General features: G+C 47.7%; 1 protein-coding gene across 3 annotated transcripts; it reads left to right on the top strand.

Moving 5' to 3' along the window:
• Positions 1 to 1,342: 1,342 nt before the first annotated feature.
• ATP6V1E1 (ATPase H+ transporting V1 subunit E1) lies at positions 1,343 to 21,094 on the top strand. Of its 3 annotated transcripts, XR_002174520.3 has the most exons (10): positions 1,343 to 1,500; positions 7,016 to 7,081; positions 8,806 to 8,915; positions 9,318 to 9,384; positions 15,331 to 15,420; positions 15,992 to 16,060; positions 17,201 to 17,295; positions 19,276 to 19,363; positions 19,852 to 20,058; positions 20,532 to 21,094. XR_002174520.3 is itself a non-coding variant. In XM_019925855.3 (9 exons), the coding sequence occupies exons 1-9, from the start codon at positions 1,468 to 1,470 to the stop codon at positions 20,592 to 20,594; spliced, it is 681 nt and encodes a 226-aa protein (XP_019781414.1). In that variant the 5' UTR covers positions 1,344 to 1,467; the 3' UTR covers positions 20,595 to 21,094. The 3 variants fall into 3 exon arrangements, 1 of the variants encoding a protein (XP_019781414.1); XR_002174521.2 differs by lacking the exon at positions 15,992 to 16,060; XM_019925855.3 differs by lacking the exon at positions 19,852 to 20,058 and having other exon boundaries at positions 1,344 to 1,500.
• The last annotated feature ends 451 nt before the right edge of the window (positions 21,095 to 21,545 follow it).

Below are 21,545 nucleotides of genomic sequence, written 5' to 3'. Positions count from 1 at the left end.
CAGCCAAGTGATCACGGTCAACAGCAACAGTCAGAAACCAGGCTGACAGCATGAACCCTTGATGTGATGTGATGAAAATGGCTTTCCCTCCCCAAAACCCACAACCCCTGACCAATTATGTGAAGATCCCCAGAGGTGCCTCTATAATATACCTAACAGTATCCCTCAAACTGTCAAGGTCAACAAAGAGGGAAGTTTGAGCAACTGTCACCCCCAAGAACTTACGAGACACGTCAACTAAATGAAAGGTGGTAACCGGGCTGGGGTCCTGTAACAGGAAAAGGGCATCAGGGGTGTCACTGAGCAGGACCCTGTGAGGCCTTCCCAGAATAGACCCTCACCCATGTCTTCCGCCTGCCCTTTGTCTGCAGAAAAACTTCAGTCAAGGAATACATTTAATCAGACAAGTGGGAAAATGCAGAAAGGCAAACAGTCAAGCAAGCCAAAATAATAATACGTTAGCCATTACACAGTCAGGACCTTTAGCTCTCCCTCAGGGCTATACAGTTAATGTTCTCAGCCGGGTCCTTCCAGCTGTTCTGCAGACACTGAAGCCCCCACCAGGTGGGAGAAGTTAGCTGCTCGCTGCCCACAGCACACAGGCCTGAGACCGGTTGGAACTAGAAGGTTGATGATGCTGATTCCCGATTACCTCACCAGCAACCAATCAGAAGAAGCTCCACGAGCTAATCATGCCCTGTTCCTGGAACACTGTAAGACTCCTCACCACCCCCTCCAGGTGGGACACACTGTTTTGAGGGCATTAGCCTGCCGTGGCCCCCTGTGCCTGGCAAAGCAATAAAACTATTGTTTTCTACTTCACCCAAAACTCCGTCTCCAAGATACAATCCGGCACTGGCGTACAGAGGCCGAATTTCCGCAACAGAAGGAAACTAAGGAAATTGGTTAAACTGTGGGCTTTTGTCAACACATTAGCCTCGGTTAATGAAATATAACAAATGTACTCCAGAAAGGGAGGAGGCTAACAATATGGGAACCTGAGCTCAATTCCCCGTAAATGTAAAGCTGCTCTAAAAATAAAACCTGTTAATAAGTAAAATATTGACGCATTTGCTTCCATTAGGGCTAGGAAAGTAAAACAATTTCTGGTTGGCAGAAGTAAACTTTTTTAAAAAACGCAAGGGCTACAAGTCTCAGTTAAAGTCAGGGGCACGACAACAGACCTTCCCTCGCGCCTCGGAGCGGGCTGCTGGGGAAAAGACCGGGAGAGGTCACGAGACTTCACGAGTGAGCGACAGGAGGCGAGGCGGGGCGTGGAGGGGCGTGACTTCCGGGCCGCTCTCTCCCCACTGGCTGGGCTGCCCGGCGACCTGCGCAGGAACCGGAAGCTGCGCGCACAAAACAGAAGAGGTCGGAAGCGCGTCTGGCTTTCGTCTCCCGTTCGCCCGCCTCCCGCGTCGGTTCTGAGCTTCGGCCGGTCACCCGCTGCCTCCCGTCGCTTGCACCATGGCCCTCAGCGATGCCGACGTGCAAAAGCAGGTGAGCGCCGGCCTGGACCCCGAGAGGTGGGCGGATGCCGCCCCGGGCCTGGGGGAGCTCTGCGGCGGCCTCGTTGGCCAGATCTCCCCGTCCCCGGGACCCCGCCTCGGGGCTGTGCGGGTCGGGGCCGCGTCGGGCTTGGCGGGCGAGCGGCCGGCCTGGGGTCGCGGCGTTGCTCGGCGCTTTGGAGTTCGCGGGCGGCGGGCGTTGACCGCCCAGGCCCGGACTTCGGGGAAGGGCACTCAGGCCGCAGTTTAGAGAACTCGTCTCTTTCTGGCAGAAGTTCTCGGAAAACCCTGACTAACGCTCACTCAGTGCCTTGTGAGCCTTCTTAGATGAGCAGTACGGTGTTTTTTCCTTGGATGTTTCCAGTTCCTTTAAAACGATTCTGCACTTTATTCGTTAGGTGATATGCTCTCGGAAGCGTGGTGGTTCTTCCTTTTAGGGGATCTTAGGCTGATCACGGAGGGTAACAAAAATAGCGTCTGTGCGGCACTGTAGGAAATCTTACCGCATGCTTACAGAACAGCGCGGGTTTTGAACATTAATCAGCGCTGCGTCTGAGTTTTACTGTAGGAAAAAGGACGCAGTGCGCTCCACGTAGTCCAGCGGTCACACCCCTAGTACCAGCTCTCGTCCTCCTCTTCTCCTTCGTTTTCCGCCTTGTTGTGATGTATTGAAAACTAGGGCTTCCCCAGTTAGAATACACGGCAAAGGTACAGCAGTGAAACTAGGCCAGAACCACGTTTTCTTTCTGTAAAATAGTAAGAACGAGGAAATGTATCGTCTGTACTCCTCCACACTACGCGCGGTCCCCATCAGGGCGGTGCCTGTTTTCCCCGTATTCCCGGCAGTGACCAGGCCTGAGTATCGAGCACCGAGTAGACGTCTAGAAATCTGGGTTTCCTTCAACTTCCTGCTCTTTAGGAGTTAGTAATATCTTAACATAGTTATTTCCTGCTTTTCATCACAGTTGATTTCTGGAAACTACATTGCAAAGCCGAATGGTGAAACTGTCTTTAGTCCTCATGCACTTTGGGTCAAGTCAAATCTTGTTACTCTCTTTGCTGTCAGTTGTCTGCTTCAGTAAAGCAAAGTGCTGATTTCTGTAAACATCACTGCTTTTAGAGCTGGGAGAATCTGCAGACTTCCATGGATCCTGAGACAAGGGGGAAACATAGATGTTTTTCAGGCACCATTAGGTGTGGGTCAGTGAAACCCTAGGACGCTCTGTGAGATCGCACTGGAGCTGCCAAGAGTGCTAAGCCAAGCAGTCTCCTATAGGAGCTGTATTGTGTACATACATCAGAAATGGAGTGCTCGTTCCTGTTGGTTCTTCCATCACAAGTAGGTAATGTATTTAAAAAGAGCCCCCTAGAATCTACTAAATCTTAAGGATGAACTTGAGTGCTGGAAATAAAACACTAATACTTAAATGTAAAAAGAAAAAGAAATCCTGGGTTTCCTGATTTCTTCCCCCCTGTATTAAAGTATTTGTGTATGTTGCTTTTTTTGTCTGAGGAGTATGGTTATTTATTTCATCAAACTTTCAAAAGAATCTTGACTCCAGAAGTGTAGAACCCAGTAGCTTTAGCAGGAAGAAGAAAAGTATATTTTAAGGGCAGATTTTTCTGCCTTAAGGGTGGAGTTAAATGTCCTGAAGGGGTTGACTTTTCTCCTGTTGGAACTCCTAAAGGCAGAATGTGTTCTTGTTGACTGTAAACGGGTTTCTGTGACCTGGGCTACAATGAGCGTGTTTTGCTCTAGGCTGTGCTGATCTCGTCAGATCTGGTAGCAGAGGGTCCGGCCTGAGAGATAGAGGCAGGTAATGCAGGTTTGAATGAGGGCTCCCCTCTAGAGGCCAGTGTCTTGTAGCATTTGTAAGCACCTGAGTTGATTACTGTCTTTAAACTACTTTTAAAGTTCCAGACAGTGCAGTGTGAGTTTGATCTGAGCTTGTGACGATTCCATTCCACAGCACAAACAGAAACACACACACAGGCACAGATGTGTGGAGGTTGATCCATTTAGCAAGTTCACTGTGGTTTTTCTTAACAGTGTAGATTTGGGTTAGGCACCCCAATTTTTCAAGGCTTGAGATTTTATAAGTATTGTATGACCTATAAAACGGGCTCTGATTGTCGTCATTATTTTGGCTCCTCACTGGTAGGGAGCTCCTAAGAATTTTGACAAAAAATAAGTCTTCCCTTCTAAAACCGTGCTGTGTGTTTTCCTCAAGACTTTGATGCCATGAGGTTGTATTCTTTTTTTTTTCTTTTAAAGCACCTGCTCTTTATTTTCCCTTTTTTTTTAAATATATTTATGTTTTGGCTGCGTTGGGTCTTCATTGCTGCACGCGGGCTTTTTTCTAGTTGCGGCGAGCGGAGGCTACTCTTCGTTGCAGTGAGTGGGCTTCTCATTGCAGCGGCTTCTCTTGTTGCAGAGCACGGGCTCTAGGCACACAGGCTTCAGTGGTTGTGGCTCGCCGGCTCTAGAGCGCAGGCTCAGTAGTTGTGGTGCACAGGCTTAGTTGCTCCGCGGCACGTGGGATCATGGGCTCGAAGCCGTGTCCCCTGCATCCGCAGGCAAGCAGATTCTTAACCACTGCGCCACCAGGGAAGTCCCTAGGTTGTATTCTTAACTCACTTTTTTTAATTGTGTAAAACACATTACGTGAAGTTTACCTTTTTAACCATTTTTTGGAGTATAGTTGCCTTACAACGTTGTGTTAGTTTCTGCTGCACAACGAAGTGAATCAGCTATACGTATGCCCATATCCCCTCCCTCTTGGACCTCCCTCCCACCCACCCCCATCTAGGTCACCACGGAGCACCAAGCTGAGCTCCCTGCGCTATACAGCAGGTCCCCACTAGCTATGTCTTACACGTGGTGGTGTATGTATGTCAAACCTAATCTCCCAATTCATCCCACCCCCCCTTCCCTCGCTGTGTTCACATGTCCATTCTCTACATCTCCGTTTCTATTCCTGCCCTGCAAATGGGTTCATCTGTACTGTCTTTCTAGATTCCACACATACGCGTTAACATGCGATATTTGTTTTTCTCTTTCTGACTTACTTCACTCTGTATGACAGACTCTAGGTCCATCCATGTCTCTACAGATGACCCAGTCTTGTTCCTTTTTATTCCATTGTCTATATGTACCACACCTTCTTTACCCATTCCTCTGTCGATGGGCATTTAGGTTGCTTCCATGACCTGGCTATTGTAAACAGTGCTGCAGTGAACATTGGGGTGCATGTGTCTTTTTGAATTATGGCTTTCTCAGGGCCTTTTTAACCATTTTTAAGTGAATGATTTAGTAGTGTTAAGTATATTCACATTCTTGTGAAACAAATCTTAACTCACTTTTGTACAGACTCTAAAACGTAGTTGGGGTACCGCAGAAGGCTTGGAACTCCCAACAGATTCTCACTCATTCACAAATGTTTATTGAGCACCTACTGTGGGGGAAGTAAACCCTTAACCCCGTGTCCTGGGTTTACGGTGGTGTTTACCTTTATGCGGGACAATTAATGTGAAATGAGTTAATAACCTAGAGGCTCTACATTAAATTTTTTTAAGCTGCTTTTTTTCCTTTTTAATTCACTATTCCTTTCAGGTAGAGCCCCTATGAAATGAAACTACCAGTGAGTTTGATTAGCTCTGTTGCTTGTATATTCATTTGGGTATATTTTACATCTGCCATTAGAGACAGTACTCTGTTTATGAATATAAATTAGATCAGTCACCCCAAGCCCCATTCAGAAGACTTTGGGGACTTCATTCTCCAATTGTAGCCAGAGATCTAAAACCCTTTAGCAAGTTCCTAGCCTTATAGTTTAGTTGAGGAGAGGCACAGGCAAGCAGGCAATTAGGACTGTGTGTTTAGGCGGAGAAGTGCAGTGTCCTGGGTGCAGATAAGTGAGAGGTTCAGGAGATTTTCCAAAGGAGGTGACAGTTAAGCGGGCTGAGGCTCGAGAAGATAGCTGAGCTGGGGGTGGGGGAGTGTTACAAGTGGAAGGAACAGCATGTTTGAAATCTCCAAAGTGGAAAGAATGGCGAGCTCAAGGAACTGAAAACCTGAAATGAGAGTAGCATGGGGACCTCCTTGGTGGCACAATGGTTAAGAATCCGCCTGCCAGCGCAGGGGACATGGGTTTGAGCCCTGGTCCGGGAAGATCCCACATGCCGCAGAGCAACTAAGCCCGTGCGCCACAACTACTGAGCCTGCGCTCTAGAGCCTGTGAGCCACAACTACTGAGCCCGCATGCCACAACTACTGAAGCCTGCACGCCTAGAGCCCGTGCTCCGCAGCAAGAGGAGCCACCGCAATGAGAAGCCTGTACACCGCAACGAAGAGTAGCCCCCACTCGCCACAACTAGAGAAAGCCCGCGCGCAGCAACGAAGACCCAACGCAGCCAAAAATAAAATTAATTAATTAACTTTTAAAAATGTAGGATGACAGGAACTAGGAGTCTGAGGAGTGGCCAGTGGTGGAGGTTACATTTCATGTGATGCTGGAGAGATGAGCAGTGACCACATGGCAGACCTTCTAAAATCTCTGCACTTTATCCTAAGGGGGGGTGTGGTACGTGATGAGAGGGACATTTGTAAAGGATCTTCCTGGTTGCCAGGTAGAGCTGGTTAGCAAGGGAACAAGACTGAGGGCCCGGAGAAGATATGGACACTGTTGCAGTAATTCCGCCAGGAGATGATGATAGCAAAGATGAGATTGTGGCTGTGAAGGTGGAGAGAGATGGACAGATTAAAGAGGTGTTAGAAGAGAGAGCTCGTAGGACATGGTGGTTGGACCTGGGGCCTGAGATACGGGAGGGGACTACTTGTTGTTGGTGCTGGTCATCAAGGCAGAGGTCAAGGGGGACATGGGAGCAGAGCCGTCAGTGTTCCTTACGGAGCGTGTGGGATTTCAGTTGAGCGTGTGGGATTTCAGTTGCCGTGGGTAGGGTCTCCTGAAGGAGCTGTCTGGGAGGCGGAAGAAGAAGCATATGGCCTCAGAGGAGGCTAAGGAGGAGAGCAAGGAAGTGGCGGGAGCAAAGGGAAGCACGTGCTCAAGAAGGGTGGTGGTCAGTGTACCAGGAGACGCTGCAGATGCAGTAAGATAAGGGCGAGATGGCCGTCATCTTACAAGTGATTTCACTGGGTTAGGGGGAGGGGAGTCAGGCTGGAGTGCCTTGAGAGTAGGAGGCTGTCTGGTACACTCCAGTAGAAATGGAGAAGGGGGAAGGACGGTCTGGCTGAAGGAGGCCGGAAGTAGAGGAGGACGTGTATTCAGTCCTTCTTCCCCGTAGACTCCAAGTTCCTTGAGAGTAGGATAATGGCCTATTTACCTGTGTTGTTGACTATTGCATCTGGTCCATTTGCTGGAGTAAATTCCAGATTGTAAGTTACCTGAGAACAGAAAGGCGTTCCATAAATGATTGTTGGAAGAATCAGAAAACATAGATATTTTTTCTTGTCATATTCAAAAGTAACCTTTTCCTTCTCCTTCTAGATTAAGCACATGATGGCTTTTATTGAACAAGAAGCCAATGAGAAAGCAGAAGAAATAGATGCAAAGGTGAGATTCCACTTGCTAGGTTTAAGAAGTTATCAAAGTTTCGTACTGTCTTGCTTTGCTAATTAGTACTTAGTAAAATTGTTTAACAGAGCATTCATTGCATAGGACCAGTAAGAATTTCTTTAACGTTAAAAGTAAATTTTCCTTTCTAAACATTCTTTAATTTTTTTGCCTGTGCCACGTGGCACGCGGGATCTTAGTTCCCCGGCCAGGGATCGAGCCCGTCCCCCTGCAGTGGAAGCATGGAATCCTAACCACTGGACCGCCAGTGAAGTCCCAAAATTCTGATTGTCAATAAGTGTCCTGAAATTTTATGGTAGGGAGTAGAAAAGTAAGGGATGGATTAATTTTCTCATGGAATCCAAACTCAGACATTGAGCACCCGCAGCTAATTGATAGCCGGTCAGGGGAGGATGTAGTATTTTTTCATTGTTATGTTGCTTTTTTATTTGTGCTTGCTGCCAAAAAGGTAAATACACAGTTCGGCGTATGTAAGGCATCAAATGAAAGCCCCGTCCATCACGAAGGCGGCAGTCAGCATCTAGAAACTTTACAGATACTTCGAGTTGCACAGTGTTTCTGTACAGTATATAAAATTGTTCTTTTTTCTAGGTATAATCATGGTAGGTCAGAATATATCACCTAATACTTTATTTTCACTGTCCTTTTACTTTATTCTACAGTGGTTACATTTGTTACTTAACGGTAAAGCCTTAAAATTGTGTGTGCCTGGTATCCTAGGGCCAAAACTAAACCTTTGAACTGTTTGAGTAATTTATCATCTAAGAAAGAAAAGACTTATTTTGCCTGTCACTGAAGTAAAACAGTTGAGAGAGTATTGTTTTATATATTTATTGAAGTATAGTTGGTTAACAATATTATATTAATTTCAGGTGTACGGCATAGTGAGTCAATATTTTTATAGATTATACTCCATTTAAAGTAATTACAAAATAATGGCTGTATTTCTCTGTGCTGTACAGTATGTCCTCGTTGCTTGTTTACTTTTGTTTTGATGCCTTAGGAGCACTGCAGTTTCTCGTATGACTAGTTTCCTTATTTCTCTCTGGGACAAATACAGAACTTCTATTTCAGTTGGTAAATGCATTTCTATTTAAAGTAGTCTTATCTCATGTGATAGGTATAGAAACAAGCTGTTAGGCATTTATTTTAGAATTTGAAAGTTCCAGTGTCTGTGCCAAGCATTAAACATCTGAATCAGTCACTTCAGCCAGCTTCCAAAGTCATAATTTCTCACTGCCTGAAAATCACAGATGGCTGATACACTAAGATACCCTTTGTAAAAAGTGACTGCTCAATAATTAACACTAATAAAACTAATAACTCAAATTTATGTAGTTTATAATTTAAAAGGACTGTTAGATTTTGACCTACAAAGGAAAGAATACTATTTTTATTTTCTTATTTTATAAGGGAGGACACTTAGACAGATTACTTGACCAAATTTTTTAGACAGTAACTCATATCTTCTGACTCCAAATTCTGTGTCCTTTTCATTAGCCCTCTATTAAACAGATGGATCAAATTTAAAATACGTAATTTTTTTCATACACAGAATCTTCTGATTCTGTTCATTGAAACTTTGTTAGTGGATACTAGACATAGAATAAGGTGAATATAAGCAACTACCCTGGTCATCAGCTGCTTAAAATAAAACTGTCAAAATCTGTATAATGAAGTAATAATAATAAATTCCTTGGTAGGCAGAAGAAGAGTTCAACATTGAGAAAGGTCGTCTTGTGCAGACCCAAAGACTGAAGATTATGGAATACTACGAGAAGAAAGAAAAGCAGATTGAGCAGCAGAAGAAAATGTGAGCTTTGAAAATCACTGGGACGAGAGGGTAAAGCAGGTGCTTTGGAGCCCAGGCAGTTACGGGTTCCGGTCTGAAATGGACCATTCACTGATTAACTAACCTTGGTCAAGTTACTTAACTTCTCTTTCCTCATTTGGGAAAACGGAAGGCTCACAGGATTATTGAAAGATATAGTTGAAATAACTGATAAGAAAGTCTTGCCACTTCATAAGCATTCAATAAATATTTCCTTATCTTTGAAAATAAGTGGATAAAAACCGCTACATGTATTTCAGGGAGTTCTCTTTGGGATCTGTACAAAGAGAAGTGTTTGCACATATGTAGGAGGTTGTACCTTTCTTTCTCTATGTTGGTTGTTTTTTATGCTGTAATGATACTACTTTTCTGTGCCTTTTGCAGTCAGATGTCTAATTTGATGAATCAAGCGAGGCTCAAAGTCCTCAGAGCGAGAGATGACCTTATCACAGTGAGTAATTAGCCCCTTTAGTTATAGAATTATAAAATGTTTATTCATTTGTCTGTTATAGAGAATTCACTAGTTAATGTTAGATTAAGGAGCTGATGAATGATTTTTAGAGAGAAAACATTTGGTCAGCAAATCATTACACTAGGTATTGTAATAAATACAGAAATGAATAAGATGTGTGTCCAGTCTTCAAGGACCTGCTGCTCTAATAGAGCATGTAGCTCCTGGGTATATAGCACATGATGGGGGGACCATACAGTATCTGAGGGCGATGGGGACTAATAAGGCTAGAAAGGTAGGATGGAGTTACTGTGGGGCCATGAGTGCAAGTGAAGAGCTTTGCTTGCTTTCAGTAGAAAGCTGTTGAAGGTTTCATTTTATTTTATGAGGCATATCATAAATAGGGTTCATGATATGAGTACGTAGACTAAATTTAACAGAGAAGAGGTTAGACAGAAAACCATCTGGGGAGTATTGTCACCCAAAGGAGAGGGCAGAAACATACGTTCGATCCCTGGTCGGGGAACTGAGATCCTACAAGCTGTGTGGTGCAGCCAAAAGAAAAAATTTAGAAACCAAGCGGAGGCCTCTGTTTCCACTATTACTCATTGTTATTGTGGAGGCCCTAGATTTCTTACAAAATGGAGAGACAAGTTATATAAATATTGGGAAGGAAGAAACAGTTATTTTTTTGAAGATACGACTGTATATTAAAAAAAATACAACATCTCAAAAGAACTAAGAACTAGTAATTAGTTCAAAAAGGTGACTGGCTACAAAGAGAATATACAGAAATTGATAGTTTTACTACATGCCAACAGTAAGCAATTAGGAGTAAATGTTGGTGAATAGGAACTTTATGGAAAAGCTATAAAACTGAAAATATAATACTTGACTAAGCAGAAGACATACCATCTTCTTAGATGACTAGAGAAACAAACTAATATTGTAAGATACTGGTTCTTGTCAGGTGAGCCTGGCATGGTGACAGCAAGGACTGAGTTGGGTGTCAGTGGTGACATGTTTTATAGGAGGAAGCCCCGGACGTTGGCTACTGACTCCTCCACCTCCTCTTCTTTTTTTAAAAAAAATTAATTTATTTTTGGCTGTGTTGGGACTTCGTTGCTGCGCGTGGGCTTTCTCTAGTTGCAGCGAGCAGGGGCTTCTCTTGTTGTGGACTGGCTCTAGGCGCGTGGGCTTCAGCAGTTGTGGCGTGCGGGCTCAGTAGTTGTGGCTCATGGGCTCTAGAGCACAGGCTCAGCGGCCATGGCTCACGGGCCCAGCCGCTCCACGGCATGTGGGATCTTCCTGGACCAGGGCTCGAACCCGTGTCCCCTGCATCAACAGGTGGATTCTCAAGCACTGCGCCACCAGGGAGGCCCCTCACCTCCTCTTCTAAGGCTGACGCCAAACCCCCTAGGAGGGTGGTGGCTCCATTAGCATGATAGGAGGTCAGGAGGGCGGGGGCTCTTTTAAGAAGAACCACCAGATCACGTTGGACATTCTTTGAGGGGCCAGGAAGCCTTCAGATGGAAGTGTCTGCCAGGAGGTCGAGTGTGAGGACACACAGAGGTGACTCACTAACATAACTCCCATAACACTTAATAGACCCCAGAGTAGCCAGAGTTGATCTGCTTCTAAAATTGTCACAACTAAATGTCTCTCTGCCTTCGATACTAACTTGATCTTTTAGTTTTCACTCTTCTATTTCCATTTCATAATTAGCTGGGTTCCTTTGGCAGTCAGCTGTTTGGACTGCAGGGTTTGCCTGTATTGGTCCTGCATTGGTGCTCAGTGCTGTAGGAGTCTGCTGTCTAACTGGGTCTAGACCAGAGACTGTATCTGTACGGCAGCCTTTTGAGTGTGACTGTAAAGAATGTCATTACCTTGGAGACGGAATGGAGAGAGCAGCCTGAAACAAAAACAGAGGCCCGGAATTGACAACACGGGCAGGAAATGGAATTGTCCAGGAGAGCGGGGAGTGTAGGAACTGAGGCTGGAGAGAGACACTAGGGTTCAGCTGGAAGAGCCTTGAATGCCTGCTGAAGAGTGTGGGACAAATCCTTTGACCAGCTCTCTTAACTCTAATAGGCGTAGAGATGACCTGGAGGGCCTTGTTAAAATTCAGACTCCCGGCCCCATTTCCAGAGATTTTCTGTATTCTCATCAGGAATAAACAGCCCAGAGTAATCTTGTTGCAGGAGGTCTGAGAACCACACTGAGAAATAGTGCTTTAGCCTTAGATTTGTTCTGGAGAAAGAGAACTGGTGACTTGGGGAGAGGAAATGAGGTTATGGCTTAACTTTGACTTGAAGGTCAAGACCACATGGCAGCAGAGGACATGAAGAGACGGCATCCACAGATGCTGAAAGGTGTGGTCTGTAGGACTTGGTGACTGCAGGTTGTGAGGTGTCAAGAAAGACCTAAGCTTTCTCACCAGGTCGCTAGGCACTTGGATAGGTGATGAGCGTTAGAAATACAGGGGGAGGAGCCGGTGGGGAATGGTGATGAATCTTGGCATTTGAATCGCCTTCGGAGTCCAGGCGAACTTAGGAGAGGCTGGAGCTTCCACTCAGACAGCACACAGGTCCCACGTGGAGCTGCGTGGCATGGGTGAGATCGCAAGCTTGTGGATGTAGAACTACAGGGCCAGGGGAGCAAACCGAGCAGCCTTCAGCTTACGGCAGGAAAATTAGAGACTGCTAAGGAACATGGGGGGAAGCAGTCGTGGTGGAGGAGAAGTCGTGAAGGAGAAGCCAAGGGGACAGAAAAGTTGAAGAACAAAATGGTAATCGAATACAGTGTCTCATGCTTCGGCGAGTCCAAGGGGGAAGAGCGCAGTGGTCTTTGAGTTGGGGATCGAGGTTTCACTTCTGACTCGTACTAGAGCAGCATCGTTGGGCTGGTAGAGACAAAGCCTGGTGGTGAAAGCTGGACAGGCGAGCATGCGGTGAGGGGCTGAAGGCAGCGGGCGTGTGAACTGTCGGGGTTTCTTGTTTTTCTTTTATTTTTTCTCATTTTGTTGAACTGTCCGTGTTTTGGTAGACGGCAAAGCCAGTTATTCTGTAGCGTGCAACTCAGTTTCAGAGCACAGCCTGAGCTTTTGTTTTGCTAATGTATGAGAATTTTGTTAAAATAAACATTTCTATCATTTCAGTTCTAAAGCACTTCTTTCCTTAGTCCTTTGCAGCCTAACATCTTGCCGTCAGGTGATATGCGGTTTAGTGAACCCCAGTGATGAAGCGGCACGGAGGGTGAGGAAACCGGCTGTGAGATGATGGGGGACAGGGCTACATGTGTATGTTTCTGTGGATTTGGCTCTTTTAAAACGTTTCTTTCTCCAGCTTTATCTGTAGAATAAGAAACTATGAAAGGAAGGGGATTTGTCAAGCAGTTGGCTAGAAAAGGATGTTGACAAAAGATAGAAGGAAGGAGGAAATACAGAACCAGGATGAAAATGAAAAGCAAACAGGCAAGCTATTCTGCTACCAGAAGTGCACGGTTGCCTATAGTCCTTTAGTTACTTTTCTCTGCTGTCTACCCTTTTCCCCTGCCTGCCCTGAGGCTCTCCAGGTGTAAGAGCCCATGCTTTGGAATCCCTGTGAGGTGTGTTTCTATTTCACCACAATCTGCTGTTTGGTGGGCGAATTTTTTTTTTCCTAGTATTTCTTCATTTATTTATTTGGCTGCATCGGATCTTTTTTTTTTTTTTTTTTTTTTTTTTTTTCGGTACGCTGGCCTCTCACTGCTGTGGCCTCTCCCACTGCGGAGCACAGGCTCTGGACGCACAGGCTCAGCGGCCATGGCTCACGGGCCCAGTCGCTCCGCGGCATGTGGGATCCTCCCGGACCGGGGAGCACATGGGTTCTCTAGTTGCAGCGTGTGGGCGCTCCAGTTGTGGTGCATGGGCTCTAGAGAGCGTGGGCTTAGTTGCCCTGCGGCATGTGGGATCTCAGTTCCCAGACCAGGGATCGAACCCGTGTCCCCTGCATTGGAAGGCTGATTCTTTATCACTGGACCACCAGGGAAGTTCCGGTGGGTGAATTTTTTAACCCTTTGGAACCTTCCTTTTATAAAATGGGGAAAGCATATACGTGAAGCTTCTTTAGAATTAAGTTGGTCCACATAGGAAAAGTGACCGTGCAGTGCCTCACACAGGACAGGCCTGGGGTAAGTAACAGCTCTTTACCGTCACTTCCTAAACCTCACACTGTGTAAGGTGGTGTTGTTGTCATTTAAGGGAGATAAAGAACAGACTGACCTTTAGAAATTCTGATTTGCTGGTCCTGAAGTAGAGATTTCTGGTGCTGCGGTTAAAGAGACGAAACAGAAATGTCTCTGCGAGAGGCCCCCTGACTCTTTACACCGGGCACGAGCAAGGAGACGTGATTTTGATGTTGTCGTCATAATCGGGTTTTAGTTTCTTGCTTTCCAGGAGCAGAATCTAATATTTTCAGGATCCTAGAGGCAGTTAGGTTCAGGTGGACGGATAACGAAATGCCCTTCCAAACTCTCAAAATACTGATCTGTAGGCTGACACGTGAGCGGCAGTAACCTACACCCCTCCCCACGGGGAGTCAGACTACAGCCGGAAAGCTGAGTTTAGAATCAAAGAGTGTCACTGGGGTATTACTTAAGTGACCTTCCTGACCTGTGGGGCATGTCTCTTAAGTGGACAGGAATGGTTTAGACAAGGGACAGTGCAGTTTATGTCGATTCGGTTCCAGCTTCCTTGGCTGGAGTTCAGTTTACTCCAAGTTCCTACTCCCTTGATTGGATTTCTGGGTGGTGGTAAGAGTCCTCATTTGTCCATTTCCAGACTTCTCGTGGGTTATTTTTACCAGTGGCTGGCATCACTCGGTACAGCTCCACTTGATGCTCACTCTTTTAGAGTAAACCTGTCTCCGTACTGTTGGTGCCCACCCCGACCGGCATGACCAGTGTGGACAGTCAGTTCCAGCACAAAGAGAACTGTGCTTGAGGGGTCTCTTGGTGAGGAGGGGCTGAGGTTTCTTTCAGCCAGATGTCTTATATCATAAATGCTTCAAACCTTTGTGCCGTAGCGTCCTAGATTCTAAAGGCTTCAACTGCTCGGGAGTGGTTCCGGGCTGGGTGCAGGTCCAAGGGAGACTCAGAACCAAATACAGGGCCACTTCCTTCTCTCCACCCTCACTCCTCAAATTCTGATTGGTTTCTGAGCGAGCATGTATGTTCTCCCTCTTTAAATCCCCCAAATCATTCCAGAGATCATATTCAATAAGGGAGACACGTATGTGGAAGACTTACTAGGACGAACTGTTCCCAGCGGCGTTGGGTGGCCAGCAGTGGGATTGAGAGGCGCTCTCTCTGCCATTTAAAGGGCCTCGGTCCTCTTTTACCAGTAAGCCTGTACGTGCTTACCACTTACGAGTAGATGCCAGCGTGCTCTTCTCAACCACGTGAGATTTGTCTCCGGAGTCCCTTTCAATGTCTGCTTTAGTTATAGAAGCCAGCATTTATTATAGACCATTGGAAAATACAAACTAACATAAAGAAAATTGAAATCACTGATAGTCCCGCCTCCCGCAGGTAAACATTGATGACACTTTGTTCTCTGTGCAGAGGCTGCTTTTTCTAATAAAAAATGGAAGCATCTTGCCCAGCTGCCTCAGTAGCTTGCTTTCCACGGCTGTGTCACGTGGCTCTTTCTGTGTTGGTCACTCATGATCGGTAACCTGGGCGCTTCTGCCTGAGCGCGAGTCCCCTGGGAGCCGTGGTAGCGCTCTCGCTCGCATCTGTGTCCTTCGGGCAGCATCTGCTTTATCGTACCCCTCAGAGAGCGCGTGTGGAGAGAGAACACGGCCGTAAAGTGAGAAGTGATTGGACACGGGCTGGGCCAGCCCCACGTGGGTTCCAAGCTGACTACCCAGGTGTGTAGATAACTTTTTCTTTTTCCACTCTTTGTAGGACCTACTAAATGAAGCCAAACAGAGGCTCAGCAAAGTGGTAAAAGATACGACCAGGTACCAGGTGCTGCTGGATGGACTGGTCCTCCAGGTAAGTTTGTAGGTCGGATGCACCACTGAGAGCCACGTCCCTGCAGAGTCGACAAGATGGGATAGAAGCCGGCTGTTTCTCCTGTGTTCTCATTTTAGCTCTTTTCCTCGTCTGGCCGGGAGATGTGTGGGAGGACGGTGGTGTCTGGCTGGTGGATGAGACTGCTGTTGTCTCACTTGCCCTTTGTAACCTCCAGCTGTAAACTTTCCTGATTAAATTTTACCACTAAATGCTTGCTTTAGATACGGAGGTTCAGATCCCAGGCTGTGTACATTTTAATTGTTTGCTGTTCGGCTGTTAAGTACAATACTTGTCCTCAACCTAGTTGATGTAAGACTCCCGTATGAATTTCATTCCATCACCAGAGCATTGGGTATATTTATCTGGTTTGTGATATGAAGATCTTGCCATGTTCTCATACTGTGTAGGCCATCTTTGGGGGAACTTAATTAAACAAGAGGACTGCTTTCCCAAACTAGATGATGAAAGAGTTATGAAGACATTTTATTTACTGTTGTTTTATTTTATAGTTTGCAGTTTTTACTAATGGTATCTGATTGTGCGTTAATAGGGTTTGTACCAGTTGTTGGAGCCCCGAATGATCATTCGTTGCAGGAAACAGGATTTCCCTCTGGTGAAGGTAGAGCTTGAAGAAATCCTTTTTCTTTTTAAAGATCAAAATGTTAGGGATGAAATGCATGCTGTAATAAATGACAGCTCAACTATGGGGACTAGAAGAGTCTTAACATGTTATAGATACTAACTTAAGTGTACCTGAGCCTCTTATTTATTTTCTTAAACAAATCAAGTTGCCATCTGAGTTAGTACCCTCCTCCCTTTCTGGAGAAAACAGTACCTACTGGATTGGAGCAGAGGATAGGCAATACCATCTAAATAAGAGACAGAGGCGGGGGGAGGGGCAGGTGGAGACCATGTTTAATGGAGACAGAGTTTCAGCTTGAGAAGGTGGAACGTTCTGGAGAGGGATGGTGGGAACAGTTGCACAACAATGAACGTACTTAAAGCCACAGAACTGTACACTTAAAGCTGATCACGATGGTAAATTTCATGTGCATTTTACCGCAGTTTTAAAAAGCAGTGAGCTGGGGGAAGTGGAGGTGTAGGACAGATGGAAGGGGGTTTCTCACGCTGCACTGCACTGTGTGTGGCGTGGAAGTCCCATCTTCGGACAGCACTGTAGGCTTCAGGAGACACGTGAGAATGTTTTCTTGAAGGAACTTTCGTCTTTTTCTGACACGATTACTAGTTGAACAGATTGACACGTACATTGGGGCTCAGACAGCACCCGTGCTTTTGTGACGGGCTTATTTCACTTGGCAGTAATGTCTTCAGGGTCCATTCACCTTGTAGCGTGTGTCAGGATTTCTTTCTTTAAGGCTGAATTATATCTATAGACCACATTTTATTGATTCATTTATGTGTTAATAGACACCTGGGTCGTCTCTACCTTTTGAGTATTGTGAGCAGTGCTGCTGTGAACACGGGTGTACAAATATCTGTTGGGTCTGTGCTTGTACTTCACTTGGATAAGTATCCAGAGGTAGACTTGCTGGATCCTGAGGTGATTCTGTGTTTGATTTTCGAGGGACTACGATACCATCTGCCACAGCGGCTGTACCGTTTTACATTCCCACCAGCAACACGTCTGTTCTTTTACTTGAAAAATGCGTAGGAATATCTTTGTTTGTACAGACTGTTGGTTTTCTGGATACCTGCTCCATAGTTTCTGATAAAACCTCTGTGTTTTGTGTTTTTCCAGGCTGCGGTGCAGAAAGCAATCCCCGTGTACAAAATCGCCACCAAAAGAGACGCTGATGTCCACATTGACCAGGAGGCCTGCCTGCCTGAGGAAGTGTAAGGGGCGCCTCTGCTTTTAGCCCCTGGGCTGCTCTGGCCGCGCGAACGGCCGTCCGCCCGGCCTTGCGCATGTCCTCTGGGCGCCCCGGGCAGGATGGCGGTGTGGCCACCCAACGCGTGCCTCGTGCTGCCTCGTGCTGGCGCCTGTCGGTCTCCCCCTTGTTAACCAGCTTCTTGTGGCTCAGCTTGCCTAGCAGCAGCATGGATTCTGTACCCAGAACTTGAACGTGGGTCCACGTGTGTCCTAGGTACTGAGAAAGGTGATCACTCCCTCTGACAAGGAAGTAGCCATGTCTGGCTGGCAGATCCCTTGGTGTGGAACGCCAGCACCCGTGGTGCTTCTGCTGAGTGCGGGGAGACTCGGCGTGGTTGGGAGGGGCGGTAGGAGCTCCTGGCCGGGGAGAGCCCGGGGCATGTTCCCTGTGCGCCTGCCCACTGGTCCACCCCACGGGCCAGCATTGCGGAGGCCTTGGGACACATGAATTTAGGATTGCAAGGCCTAGTTCTGAGTCCCGATTGGCCTGTTGCTCGCTGCAGGACCTCGAGCCCAAATCCCATCATCTGTAAGAGGGATCAATCTTGCTTGCTTCATAAACTGAGGATCAGAGATAGGGTGTGTGTGTGACGGTGCTTTCAAGCTGAGGGCCTGTGGGAGCCTAAGCATTATTGAGCATTACTGTCAGATCGAGGTCTGCTTCTCCACTCTGCCAGGTGTTGGCCAGGTAGGGCTGGACTAGTTACTTAGTCTTCCTCATCTCTGACCTGGGATAACAGCACCCGCCTCACTGAGCTCTTGGAAGCTGAAGTGGGGTCGTGTCTGTGCAGCATTGACAGCAGGGCTCAGGATCCACAGTGACTCTGCTGGTGGGTAGTCAGCGTGTGGAGACCATGCGGGACTCGGCAGTTCCAGTCGGGACCACTGTGCCGGGTGCTTAGAGCAGCAGTCCCGTACGTGCCCTACGTGTTTGAACGGAAGCAGGAGCGCTCACACCCGAGGGGTACTTATGCAGGGACACCAGCCGTTTGCTGACAGGTCACTGGAGCCCGGTTCAGGCTCTGGAGGCACTTGAATTAGATGGTTTTGTTTTCAGAGCCTTTGAGATTCAGAATTGCAGGTGAAGGACTCTGCAGATTTAAACTGGAGTTTTATTCAGTAAATTGGTCCTTTTATCCACTCTTAAGCCTGTTTCCTGGTTTATAGGTCCCTGGGGAATAGGAGACATGGAAGGGCCTGGACTTGGCGTTCAGGAGTGCCTGGTGCACAGCAGACACCCCCCTTCCCCTGCTGCCCGCATGGGGACAGGGGCTGTTCAGAGAAACAAAGAGGAAATGGGGGAGGAGGATGGAGTAAGAAAATAATATTCACGTCAGAGCCCTTTGAAATTTTCTAGAGAAAATTTGCAAAATTTTTCCCAGCCTTTGCCTCAGAGCCTGCTTATTTCAAGAAATATTTTGTAAAAAGTAGAATTGTAATGTAGCAAAATAATTTCATACCTGAGGCTCCTTGTAGTAGGATGTGACCTATCGGCCTTGCACCACTGAGGACTGGGTTTGGCACCTGCTGGGATGGAGCCTTTTATCTGAGACACAGGCACTGAGGAGGACTGCCTGTCAGCACCCCTGGTCCCTGCAGCACTGGCCTTTAAGAAGCATTCAGATGAGGACTGTATGTATTGATCTGCAAACTGGGACGCAGCCTTCCCCCTTTTCGTCCAGTTGGGGAGGGCTGGTTGTTAGAGTAACGTGAAATCAGATTGGCACATAGTCACTTGGTAATGAGTTATTATCAGCCTCTTTACCTTGAAGCTTCAGAAGCTTCTGAATTAGTTTCAAACTTATTGCATATGTTTATTGCCCCTAAGAGTGTTGAGACCATCCACACACCAAGACAGCTGTTCTCCAAGGGAAGAAGCTAATTGTACAACGTGTGTCTGTTTCCCTCAAATCTATGAACGTTGTTTCCGGTGTTCTTTGTAGAGCTGGCGGGGTTGAGATCTACAACGGGGATCGCAAAATCAAGGTCTCCAATACCCTCGAAAGCCGGCTGGACCTCATAGCCCAGCAGGTGAGTGTGGGGACATGTCTCATCAGTTAGTTGGCCTGTGGTTACCTTGAGGAGGTGCTGCAGAGAACATGTCAATTGGCCGTATTTGGACTTCATTGATTCTTTCTACGTTTTTTGACATTTTCTTAAAAGGAGCAGGGATTCAGGCATTTAGTGCCATTTGCTGGGAGGATATGTTTACATGAGGGTGGCCTTGGGGTCAGAACGAGGGCTTTGTGTGTCTAGGTTTTTTTTTTTTTTTTTTTTTTTTTTTTGCGGTACGCGGGCCTCTCACTGTTGTGGCCTCTCCCGTTGCGGAGCACGGGCTCCGGACGCGCAGGCTGAGCGGCCATGGCTCACGGGCCAAGCCGCTCCACGGCATGTGGGATCTTCCCGGACCGGGGCACGAACCCGTGTCTCCTGCATCGGCAGGCGGACTCTCAACCACTGCGCCACCAGGGAAGCCCTGTGTCTAGGATTTTAATGTATCTATTTTACTGCATGTGGAGATGCTGACCCAAAGCCCCAGAACCCCAAACCGCAGCAGGAATGATGGAAAGTCAAGCAACTGCTCTTAAAGGAATTGCCACAGGGCGCCAGGCTCTTCAGGTGTTTCCGGGTTTGCAGGAAACCAGCCAGAAAACTTGAGTTGTCCCGAGTGCGGGGCCTCTTCCAGAGGTGTGGTCTGCTGCCCCGACCTTGACCGGCGTCTTCTGGTAACTTACACCTCAGAGCCATGCTACCCACCAGCCACACGTGGCTAATTAACTAAAGCTAGGTAAGGTGCGCAGTTTGCCGCCTCAGTTGCACTGGCCGCACGTGGCTGGTGGCTGCGTCCCGAGGTTGAGTGCTTGGGCTTTTCCAGTTGCTGCGGCGCGCCTCAGCACAGACCTGTGCTGTCAGCTTTCCACCCGGCGTGCGCTCAGCACCCGTTGAAAGAACGAGTGTAGGTGCTCCAGAACGTCGCCTCTTCTCCCCATATCGGAGTGGGAGGGAAGCCTTACGGCCATGGCGCCCGTCATTGGTTCTCTTTCCCCCTAAGCAGTGGCCTTAAGCCCACGTTTGCGATCGCCGAGTCTCTTGGTCGGACTCGGGCGGTGCTTGGCCAACTACTGGGCTTCGTGACTTCGGGGCGGGGTTGAGGCGCGGGGGACGGCGCCGCCTCACGCGGGAGCTTCTTTCTTCACAGATGATGCCCGAAGTGCGGGGAGCCTTGTTTGGGGCAAATGCCAACAGGAAGTTTTTGGACTAAGCCTGAGGGAGGTGGCGTCCACCCACTGCGTGACGTGGACGTTTCTGACAGTTGAAGAGACAAGATGGCCTGCGTAGCTTCCTCTTTGCTGTCCTCCTGTCCTGTCCTGCATCTATCGGTGGAAGCCCTGCTGTAGCTAACACCCCGGCTGGTGGGGACCAACGGGCGAGAGTCTCACTTAGTACGATCAGGAAACCTTCCTCTAGCTTGTCTCAAAGTAACACAACTTCCCGCTGTTCTGCAGCACAGAGGCGAGGGGTCAGGTGGTGGGTGCATGAGTGTCCCCAGGCCTCCTGCTCTCCTGGGGTCCAGCCTCGGGGGGGCGGAGTGGTGGGCTCTGGGGTCAGGTCTCCACTCTTTGGGCTTCAAGTGCATGTGGGGCCTCATTTCTTCCAGCAGCAGCAGCTTCACTGTTAACCTGTTTGGGCCTAGAAATGTCTATAAATGTGATTTAAGATCTAAGCCGTGAATATGCTTTATTTATTAAAATGTAACACGTACGTGGATGTCACTGATTTATTACACAAGGTGCTCGCTGCAGGTTGTGGTTTGAGAGGGTGAAGTTCTCGGGAATCTGGAAAGAGGAAGCATTTTCCAAACCCCTGGAGCATTTGCGGGTTGACAGCCATCAGCAGTTGAAACCATGAACCCTCTCTGTGTCCCTCAGGCGCATCTGCCACTTTCTACCAAAGCCTCACCTAGAGGCGCCCTCCCAGCCCCTTAAGACTGTCCGCACACAGGTGTTCCCTTCCTTCCCGGGCCCCAGAGCACCTGACAGTCATGTGGGCCCGGTCCCCGCAGAAGGGCCTGGACTACTCTCCCAGGCCCGACCCTGCAGCCCTGCCCGGTTCTGCCATCCTGAGTTTGAACATCCTAGAAGAGCACAGAGGCCCCTTGGGGAGCCGTCCCTCTGGCCTTGGGTTCCTCTCCCTGTTCCCTGGGGCCGTTCTG

Source organism: Tursiops truncatus, chromosome 11, assembly GCF_011762595.2.
Source record: "Tursiops truncatus isolate mTurTru1 chromosome 11, mTurTru1.mat.Y, whole genome shotgun sequence".
NCBI classification, from domain to species: domain Eukaryota; kingdom Metazoa; phylum Chordata; class Mammalia; order Artiodactyla; family Delphinidae; genus Tursiops; species Tursiops truncatus.
This window is presented reverse-complemented; position numbering and strand designations above follow the sequence as displayed.